General features: G+C 39.7%; 1 protein-coding gene across 2 annotated transcripts in view; it reads left to right on the top strand.

Moving 5' to 3' along the window:
• Nucleotides 1–22,504, top strand: part of FYB2 (FYN binding protein 2) — a 131,248-nt gene that overhangs the window by 99,381 nt on the left and 9,363 nt on the right. For both annotated transcript variants that reach the window (XM_010803549.4, XM_015465692.3), the window contains exons 10-14: nucleotides 2,200–2,311; nucleotides 11,099–11,197; nucleotides 13,595–13,623; nucleotides 15,033–15,093; nucleotides 22,252–22,335. In XM_010803549.4, the coding sequence (XP_010801851.1) occupies nucleotides 2,200–2,311; nucleotides 11,099–11,197; nucleotides 13,595–13,623; nucleotides 15,033–15,093; nucleotides 22,252–22,335 (385 nt within the window). The remainder of the gene's footprint in view (nucleotides 1–2,199; nucleotides 2,312–11,098; nucleotides 11,198–13,594; nucleotides 13,624–15,032; nucleotides 15,094–22,251; nucleotides 22,336–22,504) is intronic.

Genomic DNA, 22,504 nt, shown 5'->3' on the forward strand with positions numbered 1-22,504 from the left:
GAATAGCAAGGAGGCTGGTGTGGCTGGAGCAGTGATGAAGGAGACTGGTAGGAGATGAGGTCAGAGATATAACAAAGGACCAGGGGTTTTTGTTTTTGTAGACCATCGGAAGAACATTGGCATTTATTCTAAGTAATATTAAAAAAAAAAAAAAAACAGTGAAAGGTTTTGAGCACAAGAACAGAAATGATCTGACTTGTATTTTAAAGAATCATCTTGGCTGCTGTCTTGAAAGAAGAACGTAGAGGAAGAACCTGGGACCTGTTATGAGTTTGTTGCAATAATTTAAGTGAAAGACAATGGTAGCTTGGAGGAGGGTACCATGGTTGAGTTGAGATTTGTAATTTTGGATTCAGGATATAAATGTGAGAGTCAGGCTGACAGATGGCTGTGATTGGAGGTGGGGTATAATACAAGAATCAAGAAGGTCTTCAAGGTTTTGGACCTGAGCAACTACAAAGGTGGGTTGCCACTCATCATTGAGATGAGGCCAACTTCAGGAAGAGCACATCTGCAGAAAGTAAAGTTTGGTTTGGCATGTATTATGTTGAGACAACCAAATGGAAGCAGTGTGAAGGCTGACGAAGTATCTAGAACTCATGAGAGAGATGTCTAGGTTAGAGATGTGAATTTGGGAGTTGTGTACGTTTTTAAGTTGTCTATGTCTTTTTAAGGCTTCCCTGGTGTCTCAGATGGTAAAGCGTCTGCTTGCAATGCGGGAGACCCGGGTTCGATCCCTGGGTCGGGAAGATCCCCTGGAGAGGGAAATGGCAACCCACTCCAGTACTCTTGCCTGGAGAATGCCATGGACCGAGGAGCCTGGTAGGTATAGTCCATGGGGTTGCAAAGAGTTGGACACAACTGAGCGACTTCACTTTCTTCTTTATGTTTTTAAAATGAAGCCATAAAATTTTGCTTCAGCCAAAAGGAAAGATTAAGAAAGAAAAAAAAAATCCCTGAAATAAGAGCATCTTTGCTTATAAAATAAAAAAGTTAAAAACATAAATGGTATTCTTAATTTTTAAAAAATATTTGTGCTAAAGAAACTTACTGATAACTCTGTAAGGAAAAGCAGGGCCTTTGTGCCTCTGGGAGCTGATATTCATTGAGATGGTTTGGGGCTGATGTGCTAATTGACTTCTTATCAGAAGATAAAATCGTGTTGTCTGGTGCTTTTAATTAATAGACAAAAGTCAATGTGCCTGTTGCTACTTATCAGATATATTACTACTTATTTCTGATTAATAGTTCACATCTGAAAATGGTTCTGAATCACCAGTGCTCTAAATATTAACCTATGCCAACTGATAAAAAGGTGGAAGTTTTATGGCTATGACAAGTTTACAGCCCTGTGAAATAAACCAAATTCTGCAGTTAACAGGCTAGCTACTTGTGCAAACAATCCCTAGACATTTTTCAACCTGGCATACTATCTCACTGATGCTATCATTAATGAATAATAAATGTTGGTGTGTACTCGATCAACCTAAGAAATTCTACTTTAAGGAAAAAAAATGCTACAAAACTGGATGCTGCTGCTGCTGCTAAGTCGCTTCAGTCGTGTCCAACTCTGTGTGACCCCATAGACGGCAGCCCACCAGATTCCCCCATCCCTGGGATTCTCCAGGCAAGAACACTGGAGTGGGTTGCCATTTCCTTCTCCAATGCATGAAAGTGAAAAGTGAAAGTGAAGTCGCTCAGTCATGTCTGACTCTTAGTGACCCCATGGACTGCAGCCCACCAGGCTCCTCTGTCCATGGGATTTTCCAGGCAAGAGTACTGGAGTGGGGTGCCATTGCTTTCTTGGAAAAAACTGGATAAAGGCATCTAAATGTAGGAAGAGAAACCCCAGGGGCTGTACCTTGGCAGACTTCAACATTTGTGGTTGGGGATTAGAGGAAGAACCCTCCAAGAAGAAGGAGGGGTCATTGGCTTACTGGGTAATTAGCACCTTTCATAAAGATGTATTAATCTTTGCCACAGTCATCTAAAAGTAGGGGTTACCATCATTAACCTGGCTTGAGAGAAATGTAACTGAGGCTCAGTACGAAAGCTGGTTTGCCACAGGATCATCCAAACCAAAGTTATAATCCAGTGTTAGCATATTTAATCTGCCTTTTTCTATTCTTGATGTACGTGAATGCATTTAGGAGAGTGGTTGATGAAATATTCTCAGGGGGTTCTCTGTTTTCCTTGCAGGTGGTTATGCGAAGGCCTTGGAGATGACTAAAGAAACCCAAGGCCAAGGAGCCATTAAGCCAAATTCCATTTCAGAGAACTATGACGATGTTGAGTGCTCTGGGAGTAAGAGGTAAGCATTTCAGCCCTGCAGTGAGATGAACGTGCTGAGACTGTAAAATACATGTGCTTCTCTGGTGGTCAAGTGGATAAGACTCCATGCTTTCAATGCAAGGGGCGTGGGTTTGATTCTTGGTCAGGGAACTAAGATCACAAATGCTGGCATGGCCAAAAAAAAAAGTACAACACAATAGGTCAGTGGTCTTTGTATCTTTTCTCCCATAGCAAAGTCAGATTTCTCTAACTTATTTATCTCATATAATGGTAAGTATAAGAAGATATTTGAAACTGTCAGTAGGAATTGCTGAATTTCTGTGGCACATTAGTAATAAGGTATCTTATATTTATATACTTGTATTAATGCCATTTGGGTGAAGTGATGATAAACTAACAGAAGTGGTTCAAGGTAGGCATGAATAGGTGCATTTAGAATCATGAAGGTGCTGGTAGTGGGTCTTTTGTGACAAGGAAGCAACTTTGGTATGAAACTTCCTGATCTCCTCACAATCCAAGACTGATGATAGAGTGTGTTTTACTTAAAACACTTCTATGGATTCTCAATATGTTTTTAATTGAAGTATAGTTGACTCACAACATTAGTTTCAAGTGTACAACACAGAAGATTCAATATTTTTATAGATTATACTCCACTTAAAGTTATTATAAAATACTGGTCATAGTCCCTGTGCTATACATTATATCCTTATATCCTGTATCTTATTTATTTCATAGGTAGCAGTTTGTATACCTTAATGCTCTTTCAGTCCTGCCCCTTCCTCCCCTCGTCTTCCCTCTGGTAACCACTGTTATTGCTGTTCAGTCATTATGTTGTGTCTGACTCTTTGCAACACCATGGACCGCAGCGCATCAGGCTTCCCTGTCCTTCACTATATCCCAGAGTTTGCCCCAACTCAGGTCCATTGAGTCAGTGACGCCATCTAACCATCTCATCCTCTGTCACCCCCTTCTCCTCCTGCCCTCAGTCTTTCCCAGCATCAGGGTCTTTCCCAATGAGTCTACTCTTCACATCAGGTGGCCAAAGTATTGGAGCTTCAGCATGTCCTTCCAATGAATATTCAAGGTTGATTTCCTTCAGGATTGACTGGTTTGATCTCCTTGCTGTCCAAGGGACTCTCAAGAGTCTTCTCCAATACCACAATTTGAAACCATCAATTCTTCAACATTCAGCCTTCCTTATGGTCCAGCTCTCACATCCCTGGTGACTCTGATGGTAAAGTGTCTGTTTGTACATGGTACAAACAGATGGTAAAGTGTACAATGCCAGAGACCTGGGTTTGATCCCTGGGTCGGGAAAATTCCCTGGAGAAGGAAATGGCAACCCACTCCAGTACTCTTGCCTAGATGATCCCATGGATGGAGGAGCCTGGTGTCCATGGGGTCGCAAAGAGTCAGACACGACTGAGCAACTTCACTTTTCTCACATCCATACATAACTACTGGAAAATCATAGCTTTGACTATTTGTCAGCAAAGTGAGGTCTCTGCTTTTTAATATGCTGTCTGCTGCTGCTACTGCTGCTAAGTCGCTTCAGTCGTGTCCAACTCTGTGCGACCTCACAGACGGGAGCCCACCAGGCTCCGCCGTCCCCGGGATTCTCCAGGCAAGAACACTGGAGTGGGTTGCCATTGCCTTCTCCACTGTGTGAAAGTGAAAAGTGAAAGTGAAGTCGCTCAGCCGCGTCCAACTTGTAGCGACTCCATGGACTGCAGCCTACCAGGCTCCTCCATCCATGGGATTCTCCAGGCAAGAGCACTGGAGTGGCTTGCCATTGCCTTCTCCGAATATACTGTCTAGGTTTGTCATAGCTTTTCTTCTAAGGAGCAAGTGTCTTTTAATAATTTTGTGGCTGCAGTCACCATCCTCAATGATTTTGCAGCCCAAGAAAAGAAAATCTGCCACTGTTTCCACTTTTCCCCATCTGTTTGCCATGAAGTGATGGTACTGGAGTCCATAATTTTAGTTTTTTGAATGTTGAGTTTAAGTCACCTTTTTCACTCTCCTCTTTCAACCTTCACCAAGAGGCTCTTTAGTTTCTCTTCACTTTCTGCCTTTAGAGTAGTATCATCTGCATACCTGAGGTTGTTGATATTTCTCCAAGCAATCTTGATGAATCCAGCCCAGCATTTCACATGATATACTCAGCACAGAAGTTAAATAAGCTGGGTGACAACATACAGCCTTAATGTACTCCTGTCCCATTTTTGAACCAGTCCATTGTTCCATGTCCAGTTCTAACTGTTGCTTCTTGACCTGCATGCAAGTTTCTCAGGAAGCATGTAAGGTGGTCTGGTATTCCCTTCTCTTTAAGATTTTCCCAGTTTGTTGTGATCCACATAATCAAAGGCTTTAACATAGTCAATGAAGCAAAAGTAGATATTTTTCGGAAGTTCTCTTGCTTTTTCTATAATCCAACAATGTTGGCAATTTGAACTCTGGTTCCCCTGCCTTTTCTAAATCCAGTTTGAACATCTGGAAGTTCTCAATTCACATACTGGTTAAACCTAGCTAGAAAGATATTGAGCATGACTTTGCTAGCATGTGAAATAAGCACAATTGTGTGGTAGTTTGAACATTCTTTGGCATTGCCCTTCTTTGGAATTGGAATGAAAACTGACATTTTCCGGCCTTGTAGCCACTTCTGAGTTCCAAATTTGCTGGCATATTGAGTGCAGCACTTTCACGGCTCATCTTTCAGGATTTGAAATCCCTCAACTGGAATTCTATCATGTCTGCTAGCTTTGTTCATAGTTAATGCTTCCTAAAATCCACTTGACTTCACACTCCTGGATGTTTGGCTCTAGGTGAGTGACCACATCATCATGGTTATCCAGGTCATTAAGAACTTTTTTGTACAGTTCTTCTGTGTATTCTTGCACCTCTTCTTAATCTCTTCTGCTTCTATTAGGTCCTTGAAATTTCTGTCCTTTATTGTGCCCATCTTTGCATGAAATGTTCCCTTGGTATATAATTTTCCTGAAGAGATTTCTAGTCTTTCCCATTCTATTGTTTTCCTTTATATCTTGCATTATTCACTTAAGAAGGCTTTCTTATCTCTCCTTGCTGTTCTTGGGAACTCTGAATTCAGTTGGCTATATCCTTCCCTTTCTTCTTTGCCTTCCACTTCTCTTCTTTTCTCAGCTATTTGTAAGGCCTCCTCAGGCAACCATTTTGCCTTGTTTCAGTTCTTTTCCCTTGGGATGGTTTTGGTCACCACTTCCTATACAAAATTATGAACCTCATCCATATTTCTTCAGGTACTCTCTCTCTCAGATCTAATCCATTGAATCTATTTATCACTTTCACTGTATAATCATAAGGGTTTTGATTTAGATCATACCTGAATGGTCTAGTGGTTTTCCCTACTTTCTTCAATTTAAGCCTGAATTTTGCAATAAGGGGTTCATGATCTAAGCCACATTCAGCTCCAGGTCTTGTTTTTGCTGACTGTATAGAACGTCTCCATCTTTGGCTGCAAAGAATATAATGAATCTGATTTCGGTATTCACCATCTGGTGATGTCCATGTGTAGAGTCATCACTTGTGTTGTTGGAAGAAGGTGTTTGCTATGACCAGTGTGTTCTCTTGACAAAACTCTGTTAGCCTTTGCCCTGCTTCAGTTTGTACTCCAAGATCAAAGTTGAATGTTACTCCAGGTATCTCTTGACTTTCTACTTTTGCATTCCAATCCTCTATGATGAAAAGAACATCTTTTTTGGGTATTAATTCTAGAAGATCTTGTAGGTCTTCATAGAACCATTGAACTTCAGCTTTTCAGCATCAGTGGTTGGGGCATAGACTTGGATTACTGTGATGTTGAATGGTTTGCCTTGGAAACGAACTGAGATCATTCTGTCATTTTTGAGATTGTGTGCAAGTAATGCATTTTGAACTCTTTTTGTTGACTATGAGGGGTACTCCATTTCTTCTCAAGAATTCTTGCCCACAGTAGTAGATATAATGGTCATCTGAATTAAATTCACCCATTCCCATCCACTTTAGTTCACTAATTCCTAAAACATAAATGTTTACTCTTGCCATATCCTATTTGACCACATCCAATTTACCTTGATTCACAGACCTAACGTTCCAGGTTCCTATGCAAATTGTTCTTCACAGCACTGGACTTTACTTTCACCACTAGACACATTCACAACTGGGCATCATTTCCACTTTGGCTCAGTCTCTTCATTCTTTCTGGAGCTATTTCTCCACTATTGCCCAGTAGCATATTGGACACCTACCAACCTGGGGAATTCATCTTCTGCTGTCATATCTTTTTGCCTTTTCATACTGTTCATGGGGGTTCTCAAGGCAAGAATACTGGTTTGCCACTCCCTTCTCCAGTTGACCACATTTTGTCAGAACTCTCCACCATGACCTGTCTTGGGTGGCCCTGAATGGCATGTCTCATAGTTTGACTGAGTTACACAAGTCTGTGATCCATGTGATTGTTTTGGTTAGTTTTCTGTGATTGCAGTTTTTGTTCTGGAGGCCATGGGATTATAGTTCTTCTTCTGTCTGCCCTCTGATGGATAAGAGGCTTGTGCAAGCTTCCTGATGGGAGGGACAGGCTGTTGGGAAACTGGGTCTTGCTCAGGTGGGCAGAGTAAATCTTTAATCCAGTTTTCTGCTGATGGGTGGGGCTGTGCTCCTTCCCTGTTAGTTGTCTGACCTGAGGTGACCCAGTCCTGGGAGTCTGCAATCTCTGTGTTAGAGCTAGAGGTTCTACGGTAGGGATAATGGCGACCTCCTCCAAGAGGACTTATGCCAACACGCCACACCTCCCAGTACTGCTGCTGCCCCTGACCCCATCGCAGGTCACGCCTCTGTAGGAGACCCCCAAACACTCACAGGCAGGTCGGGCTCAGTCTCTTATGGGGCACTGCTCCTTTCCCTTGGGTCCTAGTGCACACAAGGTTTTGTTTGTGCCCTCCAAGAGTCTCTGTTTCCCCCAATCCTGTGGAAGTTCTATAATCAAATCCTGCTGACCTTCAGATTCTCTGGGGATTTCCAGTCCCTCTTCCAGATCCCCAGGTAGGGGAGTATGATGTGGAGCCTAGAACCTTCAACAGTAAGAGAACTTCTTTGTTATAATTGTTCTTCAGTTTGTGGGTCACCCATCCAGCATCTTTATGGTAGGGCTAATGGTGACCTCCTCCAAGAGAATTTATGCTACACATTGTGCCTCCCAGGACTGCTGCTGCCAGTGCCCTGTCCCTGTGGCAGGCCATTGCTGACTCACACCTCTACAGGAGAGCCTCAAACACTTACAGGCAGGTTGGTAACCATTGGTTCTGTATCTGCAAGTCTGTTTCATTCTTTTACTTATTTTTTATTTCAGAGATTCCACTTGTAAGTGAAAACATACAGTATTTGTCTTTCTGTTTATGTTTTATGTTTAAGTATTATGTTTAAGCATAATATTCTCCAAGTTAATCCATGTTGCTGAAAATGGCAAAAATTTCATTTTTTTAATGGCTTGGTATTCTTATGTGTATGTGTGTACACTACATCTTCTTTATCCATGCATCTGTTTATGGATACTGAGGTTGCTTCCATATCTTGGCCATTGTAAATAATAATGTTGCTATGAACATTAGGGTCTGTATATTTTTTTGAATTAAGTGTCTTCATCTTCTTCAGATATACCCAAGAGTGGAATTTCTGGATTATATAACAGTCTTAATTTTAATTTTTTGAGGAGACTCCATCCTGTCGTCCATAGTAGTGGTAGCAGTTTACATTCCCACCAACAGTGTGAGGGTTCCCTTTCTTCCGCATCCTCACTAACGTCTTTTGCATCTGTTTAACAACAGCCGTTCTGACTGCTGTGAGGTGATAGTCCACTGTGCTTTTGATTTGCATTTCCTTGATGATCATTGATACTGAGCATCTTTCCTTGTGCCTATTGGCTATCTGTTTGTCTCTTTTGAAAAGATGTCTATTTAGGCCTTCTGCCTGTTTTTAATTGAGTTGCTTGTTTGTTTGTTTGTTTTTCCCCATATTGAGTTATAAGTGCTTGTTATATATTTTGGATGTTAATCCCTTATCAGACATATCATTTGCAAATATCGTCTCCCATTTAGTAGGTGGTCTTTTTGCCTTGTTAATGTTTTTCTTTGCCATGCAAAAGCTTTTAAGTTTGAATAGCTCCCATTTGTTTTTGCTTTTGCTTCCCTTGCCTGAGGAGACAGATCTGGCTCTAAATACAAAAATAAATAGCAAAAATACAAATAGCAAAATATACAAATCCAAATAGCAAAAATACATTGCTAAGACTTATGTCAAAGAGCCTATGTTTTCTTCTGGTTTTCCCAGCACCACTTATTGAAAAGACTGTCTTTTCTCCATTGTATATTCTTGCCTTCCTCATCATCAATTAATGGACCATAAGTGTGTGGGTTTGCTTTTCAGCTTTCTATTCTGTTCCATTGCTCTCTGTGTCTGTTTTTGTGCCAGTACCATACTGTTTTGATTACTGTAGCTTTGTAGTATATTCCCAATACCTTTACAATTGACGTTAACATGGTATAGAGGACTTGAGTGTCCCTATCTACCCCTCCAGCCTCTTCTCACACATGCTCAGTCTTCATCTTTGAGATGCAGTCATGGTGACCTTTTAACTTCTCTGACTTGCTAAGCTCCCACTGCAGAGTGCTTGCATATGCTACTCCCTCTTCCTGGAATGTTCTTTCCTCTTCTGTGCCCCTTTGTTTAAGTGACTCTTAATATCTCTTCTGACCTCAGCTCAGTCATTATTCCCTAGGGAATATTCTCCTATGTATGTAGTTTTATAGTATTACCATCACCCTTTCTTTAACAGCACTTGTCACAGTTATTAATAATTCTATATTTATGTGATTCTTTATTAGCTGTCTTCCCTCTTAGATGATTTTCTTCTTTACACTTACCGTTTTTCCTTACCCATATTATAATGCCAGGCACATGTTAAGATATTAAAAAAAATTATCTTTTACATGAATGAAAAGGTAATGGAAGAGGGATAATAAAATGCTACTGGTTTTTGTTTTGTCCTTCTTAGAATGTCAGAGATGGAGAAGCAGTCTAGAGATCATTAAACACAGTACCCTCATTTTTAAAAAAGGAAATTAAGGCATAGAGAAGTGACTCGCCTAAACTCAATGTGAATTAAGTTCTGAACTTGAAAATCCTCCATTGCCAGGGTAGATTCAAAATATATCTGTGTATTTTAAGCCTATATATTGGGTGAGGTGAAAGCCATGCTATAGAGGAGGATTGTTCAAGATGTGTCTGGTTGTCTCCATTAGTTCTCCAGCATTCGGCACAATGTCTGGTGTTTAGTAGACTGATTGTTAAATGTAAAATATGCAAAGGGGGAGAGTCAAGGAAGGAATCTGTTAATAAATTAACTTTCTCTCACTAAATGAGAACAAACATGGAAACAGGGTAGAAGCAAATATTAATTTTTGTTTGTACATACTTTTATAGAGTTTACTTAATTTTACCACCTGCTTGTAAAAACATGTGCATTTGTTGCCATAAAAACTATTTCACAAACAGAAGATCAGAGTACCTAGCACCTGGTAGGTATCCATAATTTTGTGTCAAGTATGAATCTGTATCACTGACATTATATACTTTTTTAATTTCAAAAGAAAATAGTGAATAAATGTATGAAGATGTCTACAAAACAAAGAGCAACCACCCAAAGATAGAGCAAGTTTCTCTTTTTCTTGACTTCATACCTAAGGGTATTTCCTGCTAGTCTGGGAAAACCGAAGTTTAAGAAATGACCTCCATCACTACCCACCCCATCTTTAGGGAAGATTTTCATAGAGAGTGGAGATAAGCTGTTGTAATAAAATACTGTTATCAGTAGGTTATTTGTAATTGTATATAAACATATCTTGTAATTTTTAAGCATGTTGCTTTTTCTTTTGAGAAAATGTCCATCTCCCCAAGTAGAAGACTTTGATATTGCATTAGGGAGTAAGTGAGAAAGAAGAAATAAATAGCAATAAAACGCTTCAGTTTTTTTTCCAGGAAGAAATCAATGGTTATGATTTACTTGTGTGTTTTCAAGCTAATGAGGCTATCTCTGGAATTGGGGCTTAATTTAATATGTAATAATTCAGTGTTATCAATATTTGCTCAAATGGGGATTATTAATCAAATTCAGTTATTAGGGGCACATTGTGGCAAGGAAAATAGCAGCAGTCAAAAGCAAGAAGTTTGAAGGTTGAAAGGAAAATAGGGCATTTATGCTGGGTGGGATGATGTGGGTGTATCATCCACTTTCCCTAACCTTTCCCCCACCCCCGAAAATCAGGGTATATTTGGAAAAATTTTAATCTTCAAGCAGGCAGTCAGTGTAGCATCACTGTTATATTATTATCCCATAAGTTAAAGATCAGTGATATGAATCTCAGGAGCCAGGAATTTCACTAATGTATCAGTCTTTGAGTCATGGTCTCTGAAAGGAAGACTTTGCTCCATAAACTCTGTAAAACAAAGACCATTTGGAGTAGGTGAAAGTTTGTATTGAAATATAATAATTTCCTTCATAGCTGGTATGTGCTAATTCCTATCAGAATCTAAAAGAAGAACATAGGGGTTGACAAGGTATTTCCTGCTCTTCCTTAAGTGGGTGTGTTTTAATAGTAATGAGACTGAAATCTCTGATCTTTTTTACTACAGCAGCTTCCCATCCCCAGTACTCTCTCAAACAGTATTTATGTTTGTAAATATGTTTATGTTATATGTTTATGTGTTATTTATATTCTCTGATTCCTCTTAGTTCAGATGGAAAAGCATCACTTAAAAGACTGCAGAGGTTCTTCAAGAAAGAAAAGGATAGACTTAAAGTGAACAGAATCAATTCAAAAGAAAATATAAGGTAAAAAGTCCCTTTTTATTTCTCTTTCTAGGAGAGGATTAGCAATGCCACCCTGGTAGTTACACAGCTGATAGTCTCCATCCTGTTCTTCTAGTGTAAGGGGTACCAGAAGCTAAAACCAAAGCCCTGGTTATCACCTACCTCCTCCTCGCCAGTATTGAGTGCCTCACACACACACATGCTAGTGAGAAAGTGACAATGTCCTTTTTGAAAAAATTGACAAGGGAAGACTGTGAACAAAGGTAGAGGGAAAGTCTTAAAAAGTCCAGGAAGTTCCTGGACTCATCCTTGGATGAACTCAAGTTCCTCATCATCCTTGGCATATATTCCTGTTGTTACTACTGAGCATTACGTTATCAATTACATTCTTTTATGCTTTCTCAGTCCTACAGGCTCCAGTGGTTTTTGTCTACACTTCCATATTCTAATTTGCCTCTCTTGAGAGAGGTAGTGTGTGGAGAGGGGAGATGAACTTTTCAGCTGAATGGTCCATGTATCTCAGTCTTAGCTCTGGAAGGGACCCTCCAAGTTCACCCTAGCTAGTTACTGATGGGAATTGGGAAGGTTACAATTCATGTGTAGGAGTGACTTGACTCCTTGATTCCGGGTTCTAGTTTCAGCTCTTCCATTTATTCAGTGTGCAACTATGGGCAAGTCACTTCCATTTTGCATCCATAGGGACCACATTTCTTTTAGCTTATAATAGGAGATTGCGTGGTCTCTGAAGGCACTTCAGAGAGGGAGGGAGAGAAACACAGACATAGATCTGTATTTTATGAGGGCAGGGGATGGTAAAATAGTTTGCCCCAGGTCACTACATATGTTGACATCGAATTTATCTTGAAGTTCTTTTCAATTGTAAAACCTTAAAGTAACATGAATTTAAGTCTAACTGTATGTTGGATCTAGATCTACCAAGAGATTTATATAGTATATGAGGTTTACAAATTGCAGTCCTAAACACGGAAGACAGAGTCTAGTTCTAGTGGCCAGTGAGACCCTTAAGGGCTTGACCTTAGCAGGTTAGATGTTTCAACAAAAATTATTAGCATGGTGGCTGCAGCCCCTTAAAATTTTAATCCAGGTGAGAATGCTGATGTTTTTTACATGTAAATGTGATTTCCTTTTCCTTAGAACTATTCAGTGACTGTTCATGACTTTTAGAACAAATATCCAATTCTTTTTCATTGCAAGTAAATACTATATGGCAGTCCCCTTCCTATTTGTCCAGCTCCACCTTACTCAGATTTACTCTCGGCTTCGCCCCATAACACACAGCCTGTGTACACCGTGCTATTTCATGCCTCCTTGCTTTCAACCATGACATCCATAGGTCTGAAATGCATCTGCACTTCTCTCTCTTCCTTTGATTATCAGAGTTCTAGCCTTCTCTTAAAATTTGGTTAAATATTATCCCTTCTACGATGCATTCCGTGAATCCCAAACCTGTATTACTGGTTTCTCTTCTGTGTTTCCAAAACATCCTGTGCAAATCTTGTAAGATCTATTACAAGAAATCCTTTTCCTTACAGTCAGAGAATCTCAGGGTAAGAAGGGTCCATATGACCTTGTACAACCCACTACACAAGCTTCTCTACAGCTATTCCTAAGAGGCCAAATCTCTGTGTCTGCACACCTCTATAAATTCACTACATTCAGGGGAAAATCTGCCATTTTAGTAAGGTCTGAAAAGATTTTTCCCCTTAAATTTTGCCAAAATTTGCCTCTTTACCTTAATTTTTCAATTATTGCCATGGAGACATACCAAGATAACACAGAACTTTATTTACTTTTTGTCCCCAGGCCTATAGGACTGAGCTTAAATTAACTGCTTAAAACACATGAATTTTTTTTCTACCACATCATACTCTTTCCATGTGATCTCTGTAACTATGAGATTTGACGAAAACCGGACAATCTACTTAGCCAAGTGTCCTCTCCTACTTGGCACGTTTACCATCTTCCATCTGGCCTGGCATTCTCTGCTTAAGTCACCTCTCTGGTTACATCTGTACATAGTCAGGGTCCAGTGTCTCCAGGGGGTCATCTCTCTCACCTTGTGTCCCACACACTGGATATATCTGATTGGCACCCTGGAAGGTTAGAAAGGAGAAATAGGATCCTGTGGACAGAGAAGAGCTGTGGGAGAGCCTGAGACTGTCCCATTAGGTAAGTGGGTAAGGATGGTCACTGGGGATAAATAAGCTCATTTACAGGAAGGGGAGAGGTGATCAGAATAAAGCTGCAGGGAAGCTTGCTTCATATTGCCATTTTTTTCCCCCCAAAAGCATCCAAATCAAGAAACCTAGTCATCGCTATGTTGTTTGAGATGTTATCAATCAGCATTTCTGAATATGGCTTTTTCCTTAACCCTTTGTGTCTTTTGTCAATTAACAGGGCATTTTCCCTTTCGCTGCCTGATTTAAGTAAGTGACATTCACTTATTGCTGGGACAAAATTACTCAGCACTGACATTTTCAGTCTAAGAAAGAAGTAGTAATCCTCCCTGAATTCCATATGTAATGAAAAATTGATACATTAAAATCAAGGAAGATATTTTACATCATAGTATTACTTACTTTGGGGAAGATGGATGACATTGCTCAAGTGCCTCCTATAGACCAGGCACCCCTTAATATCTAAGAAATAGATGCATTGTCCCTTTGTAGGAAGACTCTCGGACTAACATCCATATTTTAGTGACCTAGGATTTGTACTCAAGTCTCTGAATACACAACGTGTGTGCGTTTTACATTTTACCACAGTCAGCTCACCCGAATTAAGACACAGTAATTTGACCATGAACACTTTCCAGTACACATACTAGCTGAATCAAGGGTGAGTCACTAGAATACTGTCTGCTTTGCTGAGAAAGTGATGGCGCACACATTAGCAGTGCCTGACATACAGTGCGCTCACTCTCCATCGCGCTCTGTAGGCTGACTGTGTCAGTGAGGGAGGGCCGTGTGTGGTGTTGTTTGTTAGGTTCAGTTTATGGGCTCTAGTGACAGTGGCTACTTTGATTTTACTCTGACTTGGCAATTAGAGTGTATTTTATATTCCACAAATGTGAGTTTGCTGCACTAAATAACAATTAATTATATAAATCTGGTATAATTACATCTCATAAAATCATCCTTGGTCCATTTAAGTCTACTTAGAACAGGCATGCATTTTACCTCCATCCAAATTTATGAATAACTGAACATGAATTTTGAATAATTACGCCAAAAGGTTTCTAACTAGTTCCAGTGGTGAGTCACTGGAACGTTATGGAGTTCTATGCAGAGCACCAAGAAATGTGAATATCCTAAACTGAAAATGTCTAATTATGATTATGTACTAAGTTAGATTCAATTTTACACAGGATTATTATAAAGAAGCAGTTGTCAATGGTTTCAAATAAAAATCATGGAGGAAAAATCAGCATTAATGTCTATTAAGTTGGTGTTTTCCCCTTGAAATTCAGCCCTCTCTTGTTCTAGCAGTGTTAACATCTTTGTCCGGTTCCAGGTTGATGGGAACCCAGTCCAAAATGATCCCTTCAGCAACTCATATTTTTTAGAAAGTTGCATAAAATCAAATTGATATAAATATTTATGCATGTGTTTCAGATACCAGGACATCTCTTTTTTAATCCTCAGTTGAATTTTTCCCAAATGGATTCTTTTTTTGTTCCTTGATCCTTTAAGCCTATCTATAGTCTATGATCAGATTTTGATAAAACAGGCTCAGATACATGTGGATAATTAAATAATTGTGTATAATTTGGAAAGTCAAGGATTGTATAAACCATGTCAAATAACAGACTATTTTTATCCTATCTTGACGCCAGAACTTAGGTCTCAGGAAGTTATTATCTACGATGATGTGGCCATAAATGGAAAACAGCCAAAGTAAGTCAATTTACTGCATTGGTCATCTCTGCTGGTGTTTAACCCATTTCCTGATGTTTTGTTAACTATGGTCAGAGGACCATCTCTTTAGATCCTTGGGTGAAAAGTCAGGTTGTAATATATTGCTTCCACTAGGAATGGGGAACAATGAATAATACAGATGACCTAACAGTGGTAGGTGTTTCAAAACTCACTGGAGCTTTGTTTCTTACTTTTGAATCTATAGACTTGAAACTCATTTCAATACAACACTTACTTAATAACCTCCTCTGGAGGATGGCAAGCACCACCTGGCAGAACCAACATTCTCAAAGCCTAAATAACTCAAATCTATCAACGTGTTCCTGCTTCCTATCCTCACTACTAGCCACATGCAGGTACCTATTGTTTCTCAGCTGGATTACTGCAATGGCAGAATGAAATCCAAACTGCTTAAGAAGACATAAAATTCATTATTGATACAGCCCTGGCAAACTCTCAGCCTCAACTGTACTTGCCACTCACCCATTATTCCTGTGTTCCATCCATACTGTATTATCTGGGTAGTCCTTGAACTCATCAAGCTATCCAGCACATCTAAACTTTCATGTTTGCTCCAACCTCTTCAGTTCATCCAACAAATACTTACTGGGCAGGTACTATATGCCAGGCACTGTGCTAAGTGTTGGGTATAATGCAGTGAACACACAGTTATAATTCCTATTCCTTTCTGGTTGGAGAGATAGATAGATAAATGATGGATCATTAAACATGGGAATCTGATTGCTTTGGATATTCTGAAAGAGACTGGGGATATGCTATGTGCGTTGGGAGGAGGCTGATAGTCATTTTAGGGTAGATATCTGGGAAAAGGCTTTCCAAGGTTAGAATTTAAGAACGAAAGAATTGTTCTGCCCATAACACACTTTGCCATGCTTTTTGCTAGGCTAAGTACTTTATCCTTTACTATTTAAACCTGAATTCAAATTTTGCTTTCCCCAGGAAGCAAAAGCTCAGAGAGCTTTTGGGTTACCTATTTTGGGTTATGTACCCCTTTTTATCAGAACATTCTTTTCACAGTTGTATTGGTCTTATTTCTTCCCTGTCTCCTCCTCTACATGGAAACTTCCTGAGGTGGGGCCTGGGCTTTCTAATCCAATGTATCATGTGGCCTCATACCAAAAGATAGTTTGTTAAATTGGTTAATGAAGAAAGACCTGCTTTCAAAAAATTTGCAAAATGATTTATGGTCAAAATAGGCAGACATTTCCATTTTTAGGGGATCCAGAAAGCCTGTGCCAAGCTGAAGCAAGCAAGGATAGGAAACATTTTGTCAGTTGGAGACTGGGGATTGAGAGAGGGAAGTGAGGATGATTTGCTGTGGGAGAGAGGAGGGCAGCTGTGTACACGGAAGACGTGTGTTTGGGAAGCTTCACTGGACCATGCGGCGCGTGATCAGGAAACTGGTGTCATGAGCAGGAAATGTTAACTTGGCAGGAGATGGAGGAGAGCGCTGGAATATAAAATTGGAGTTGTAAGAAAACAAAATGTGGCCACACTTTTTGGTGGAAAGACTTCATATTAAAAGTGAACATTTTGAAAGCTTTTTTGATTGGTGAAAGAAACAAACTTGGAATAACGCCACCACAGACCAAGTGGGGATCGCCCTTTCACAGGTGCCATTCTTATGAGCCAAGAATTTGGTGTTTAAAAGTTTATATTGGGGGAATAACACGTAATATAGTTTGAAATAGAGGTATAATAACCTTATGAAGAGCATTTTATAACTGATACCATTGTGAATGGGGTGAAATTATTAAAGGAATGACTTTGGTAAAGCTTTTATACACAAGCAAAATGTAGTCATTACATTTCTACATAGTGATCTGTTTTTAGCATATAATTTGTAGTCCTCAAGACTTTCAACAAAAAACAGAAGTCCATCCTTACCAAAAAAAAAAAAAAAAGGGGCAGAGACACAGAGGTTAGGTTATTTGCCCCAGCTCATGTAGCCAATAAGGATTCAAACCCTGGCAACTGGGCTCCCAATCCATTCTCTTCACTGAAGCACTAAGCTAATTTCCTAGTGATACTTTATCTTGATCTTTCATGATCTTTATCTTGATCTTTCTATTAGTTAGTATTTCCCTAGTATACATTTTTAATCTTTTTTCTGATTTCCATATTCTTGTTCACTGTGTCTTGTATACATATAGCTGAATTGGCTTTTAAAAAAATCTAATATAATGACCTGTCTTAACTCCTACCTTGCCCTTGACGTAAAGTTTAATCTTCTGAAATATCATGGTGCTGACAGCACTTTCCTCAGGACAGACTTGTCTTCTGTGCTTGCATATTCCTTACGGCCCTGTCTAGTTTCAATTTGTTTGCTGGGGGTTTTTAGAATATAGTATGCAGGACTTACTACAAGAGCAAAGCATAGCAATTTGTTAAAAACAAACAAACACAAACAACTTTTATCCAGGACCTAGTAGTTCTGTATTGGGAGAGCCCTATTTATAGAAAATTCTTTTGCCCAACTGCCAAATAGGGCTTCCCACGTGGCTCAGTGGGTAAAGAATCCTCCTGCTGCAAGAGACACTGGTTTAATCCCTGGATTGGGAAGATCCCCTGAAGGAGGGCATGGCAACTCACCCCAGTATTCTTGCCTAGAGAATTCCATGGACAGAGGAGTCTGGTGGGTTGGAGTCCATGGGTTCACAAGGAGTCAGACACGACTGAGGGACTGACACTTTCTCTGCTGAATAAGGGAGTCCAGAACTATGGGCAAGAGGACAAAATAATTAGTCACACTTTAGGAAGAGTAACTCGACCTAGACCCTTCTGCAGAAAGCTGTGGAGGGAAGGTTGGATGCAAAATATTTATTAGAATATTATTAAAGTTGCTCAGATGAAAAAGTGATCAAAATGTGTTCTGAGATGGTGATAAAAATGAAGATATTTTATGATTAAATGATACTTACCAAGTCACTTAAGCCTATCGAAAACCTGACCAATTTCTATTTCATGTGATGGAGCATATCTTCTGTAGTATGGCCTCAATGAATCAATTATTAAAGACATTTGTAGCAGATGGAACACTAATGGAAAAGAGCACAATTTGGGATGAGAAGGGAGACGGAAGGTGATACCCGAGTTCTTGTAAGCATGGATAGTTTGGATGTCATGTCCTGGTAGGTGTTAGGTTGAAGAGATGCCTAAACAACTCTGGATTAAATTGTTGCTAGATAATCCAGACCTCTGCTTTTCATCTCCTTTTGTTCATTAGAATTTCTCCTAAAGAGTCACCAAGGAAAGGAAGAAGGGGGGATCTTAAAAAGGACACTGGAACAGCTTCTGCAATCTGGTACTAGTGGGGCCTATGGAATGTCATCTTCTCTGAATCTTAGTTTCTTAACCTATGATATGACAAAAAAGCTATCCTTGTCCTGTCAAATTCATTAAGCTCTCTAACTAGATCCCTATAAAAGCTAAAACAAGTTGCAGAGAGGCAAAGAGTTGACCATAATGGTCACATGGCTAGCAGCGGTAAAAAGTGTTATGACTTTTCCAAAAGAACAATATGGTACTATGTATCTACAATGCCCAAACCCTTTCTGTAATTCTGCTACAAGCAATTAGCTCTAGTAAAAAATAAAGGAAACATTAAAATTATATATAAAATGTCTATCTCAGGGCTGTATATAAAAAGAAATGTTTAATAGAACCCAAATTCACTAGGAATATTAGGCAACATGACCACTTAAGTGTATGTAAAATAGTTTCCAGTGACATGGGTAAATGCTTTCACTATAATTGAAAAATAGCAGAATGCAAAATTATATATACAGTTTTGATCACAATTCAGCTTCTAAAAGTGCTTAGAAAATGTTTAGAAGGAAATTTGGACCTTTGAGAGGTCAGATTATGTTTAATTTGTCTCTCTTACAGTTCTGCTTCCATTTTTTTAAATACTCAGGATACAGTGCTTTATAATCAGTAAAGAAAATAAGCTGTTCAGTAGGCATTTGCTTTGCCTATTCCCTGCCTACATAGCTATGCTGCTGCTGCTGCTAAGTCGCTTCAGTCATGTCCGACTGTGCGACCCCATAGACGGCAGCCCACCAGGCTCCGCCGTCCCTGGGGTTCTCCAGGCAAGAACACTGGCTGCTGCTGCTGCTGCTAAGTCGCTTCAGCCGTGTCCAACTCTGTGCGACCCCGTAGACGGCAGCCCACCAGGCTCCCCCGTCCCTGGGATTCTCCAGGCAAGAACACTGGAGTGGGTTGCCATTTCCTTCTCCAATGCATGGAAGTGAAAAGTGAAAGTTAAGTTGCCTAGTCATGTCTGACTCTTAGCGACCCCATGGACTACAGCCTACCAGGCTCCTCCATCCATGGGATTTTCCAGGCAAGAGTACTGGAGTGGGGTGCCATTGCCTTCTCTCACATAGCTATAGCTCCTTCCTAACAAGTCCATGCATGAATTCTCACTGAACACTTCCTCTTTGCCTAGCATTGTGATAAGTTTGTAGTAGATACATCTGGAATTCTTGTCTGGATCCCATCTTTTGTGAACCTAAAATGGAGAGATAAATGAGTGAACATTAGACAGGTAGAAAAGTAATTGCTGAGCTCATTGTTATAGACTCCAAAGGCAATGAACGTTGAGCAAAGAGTGATGGGAGATCCCTAGGCAAGTCCTGGAAAACCTTTTATACAAGATCCCTAAGCAAGTTCTTGAAAGCCTTGGCTAAGATGCGTCTTTCTATTTTATTGAACTCTAGTTGACTACAATATTGTGTTAGTTTCAAGTGTATAGCACAGTGATCCAGTTTATTTTTTTCTGATTATGTCCCATTGCAGGGTATTATACGGAATATAATTTCCTATGCTATACAGTATATCCTTGTTGCTTATCTGTTTTATGTATAGTAGTCTATATCTGTTAATTTCATATTCCTAGGCTGCATCTTTAATGCTGGTTAGATGCTGCATCCTTGATATTCTGTTAGACACCTGGACCATAATCTGAAGGGAATGGTGACACAGTGTCACTAAGAACTTTTAAAATTCCTCTGATATAGTATCCTTGTAGTTCTAATTTACCCAGTGAAGAATTACTGTGTTCTGATGTGCAGACACCACATACATACAAATGGTTGACAGAGGAAGGGTTAGTTTTGCTCACATCAATGATGAACATATAAATTGCCAACATCTGCAGGATCATTGAAAAAGCAAGTTTCAGAAAAACATCTGTTTCTGCTTTATTGACTACACCAAAGACTATGACTGTGTGGATCACAATAAACTGTGGAAAATTCTGAAGGAGATGGGAATACCAGACCCCCTGACCTGCCTCTTGAGAAATCTGTATGCAGGTCAGGAAGCAACAGTGAGAACTCGACATGGAACAACAGACTGGTTCCAAATAGGAAAAGGAGTATGTCAAGGCTATATATTGTCATCCTACTTATTTAACTTATATGCAGAGCACATTATGAGAAATGCTGGGCTGGATGAAGCACAAGCTGGGATCAAGATTGCCGGGAGAAATATCAATAACCTCACAGATGCAGATGACACCACCCTTATAGCAGAAAGTGAAGAAGAACTAAAGAACCTCCTGATGAAGGTGAAAGAGGAACGTGAGAACGTTGGCTTAAAGATCAACGTTCAGAAAACTAAGATCACGTCATCCAGTCCTATCACTTCGTGGCATACAGATGGGGAAACAGTGGCAGACTTTATTGTTTTGGCCTCCAAAATCACTGCAGATGGTGATTACAGCCATGAAATTAAAATATGCTTACTTCTTGGCAGGAAAGTTATGACCAACCTAGAAAGCATATTAAAAAGCAGAAATAGTACTTTTCCAACAAAGGTCCGTTTAGTCAAGGCTATGGTTCTTCCAGTAGTCATGTATGGATGTGAGAGTTGGACTATAAAGAAAGGTGAGCGCCGAAGAATTAATGCTTTTGAACTGTGGTGTTGGAGAAGACTCTTGAGAGTCCCTTGGACAGCAAGGAGATCCAACCAGTCCATCCTGAAGGCGATCAGTCATGAGTATTCATTGGAAGGACTGATGTTAAAGCTGAAACTCCAGTACTTTGGCCACCTGATGCGAAGAGCTGACTCATTTGAAAAGACCCTGATGCTGGGAAAGATTGAAGGCAGGAGAAGTAGGGGATGACAGAGGATGAGATGGTTGGATGGCATCACTGACTCAATGGACATGAGTTTGGGTAAATTCCAGAAGTTGGTGATGGACAGAGAGGCCTGGCGTGCTACAGTCCATGGGGTCCCAGAGAGTCGGACACGACTGAGTGACTGAACTGAACAAGTGAAGAAACATTTTGAAGCAGCAGGCATGATCAAAGACTGTAGACTTCGTTGTCAAGCACACTTGGATACAAAGCCACTAGGTTCAAAGTACTGTTTCTGTGACCATGATAAGTTACGAAGATCATCTATTTCCCACTTTGTAAAACGTTATGAAACACTGATTGTTGCAATGCTTCCTGTAAAAAACACATTAGTTAAGATATGTAAAGTGCCAAGCGTAAGACTTGACACACAGGTGTTCAAAAATAGTTTCTTCTGTAACACACTCTCCACTCTTTGCATCCTTTTCTGCTAAACACATCCTTTCCTGTCTCACAGTGAGGGTCCATTTTATCATTCATGTTCTATAGGTGAAGAAACTAAGGCTCAGAAAGGAGAGAAAGTATGATTATAAACAAGTTGATCTCTTGCTTCTGGCTTCAAATTTGCTTTTTTTTAAATTTTTATTTTAATTTTACATTGGAGTACAGTTGATTCACAATGTGTTAGTTTTGGGTGTATAGCAAAGCAATATGGTATATCTATTATTTTTCAGATTCTGGTTTCAAATTTGGATTGCCACAGATCAGACATTAGCATATCTGGGAGCCAGATATGGCCACCACTTGTTTTTGTGAATACAGTAACAACAGCAATGTCAAATTGTTATGATAGATAGCATGGCTTGCAAAGCGTAAGATATTTACTCTCTGGCCTTGCCAGAGATTATCAAAACATACTTCTAGATGACTTTCTAATCTTTTGGTAAAACGCAATTGCCCCAAAAGTATTGATGGTTCCATGAAGACTTTGGTTCAGTCTTAATTTACTTGCACAAAATATTTTTCTTCTTAGTGATGAACTTAAAGGAAAGTCTTGGAAGCTGAAGTTTTTGACATTGAAAGAAAAAAAGAAAAAAGGTGCTAAAGAATCGGAAAGGTAAGCACACAAGCGCACTCACACCACAGCTTTTCTGTTGCAGTTTACACGTCTTACTGGCTGTGTGATCTTGTCAGGTTATTAAATTTGATATTTGGATCCTCATCTACTGAATGAAAATATTAACATCTATATTACAGTACAACAGAGAGGATTAAAAGAGAAAGAG

Source organism: Bos taurus, chromosome 3, assembly GCF_002263795.3.
Source record: "Bos taurus isolate L1 Dominette 01449 registration number 42190680 breed Hereford chromosome 3, ARS-UCD2.0, whole genome shotgun sequence".
Lineage (NCBI taxonomy): Eukaryota > Metazoa > Chordata > Mammalia > Artiodactyla > Bovidae > Bos > Bos taurus.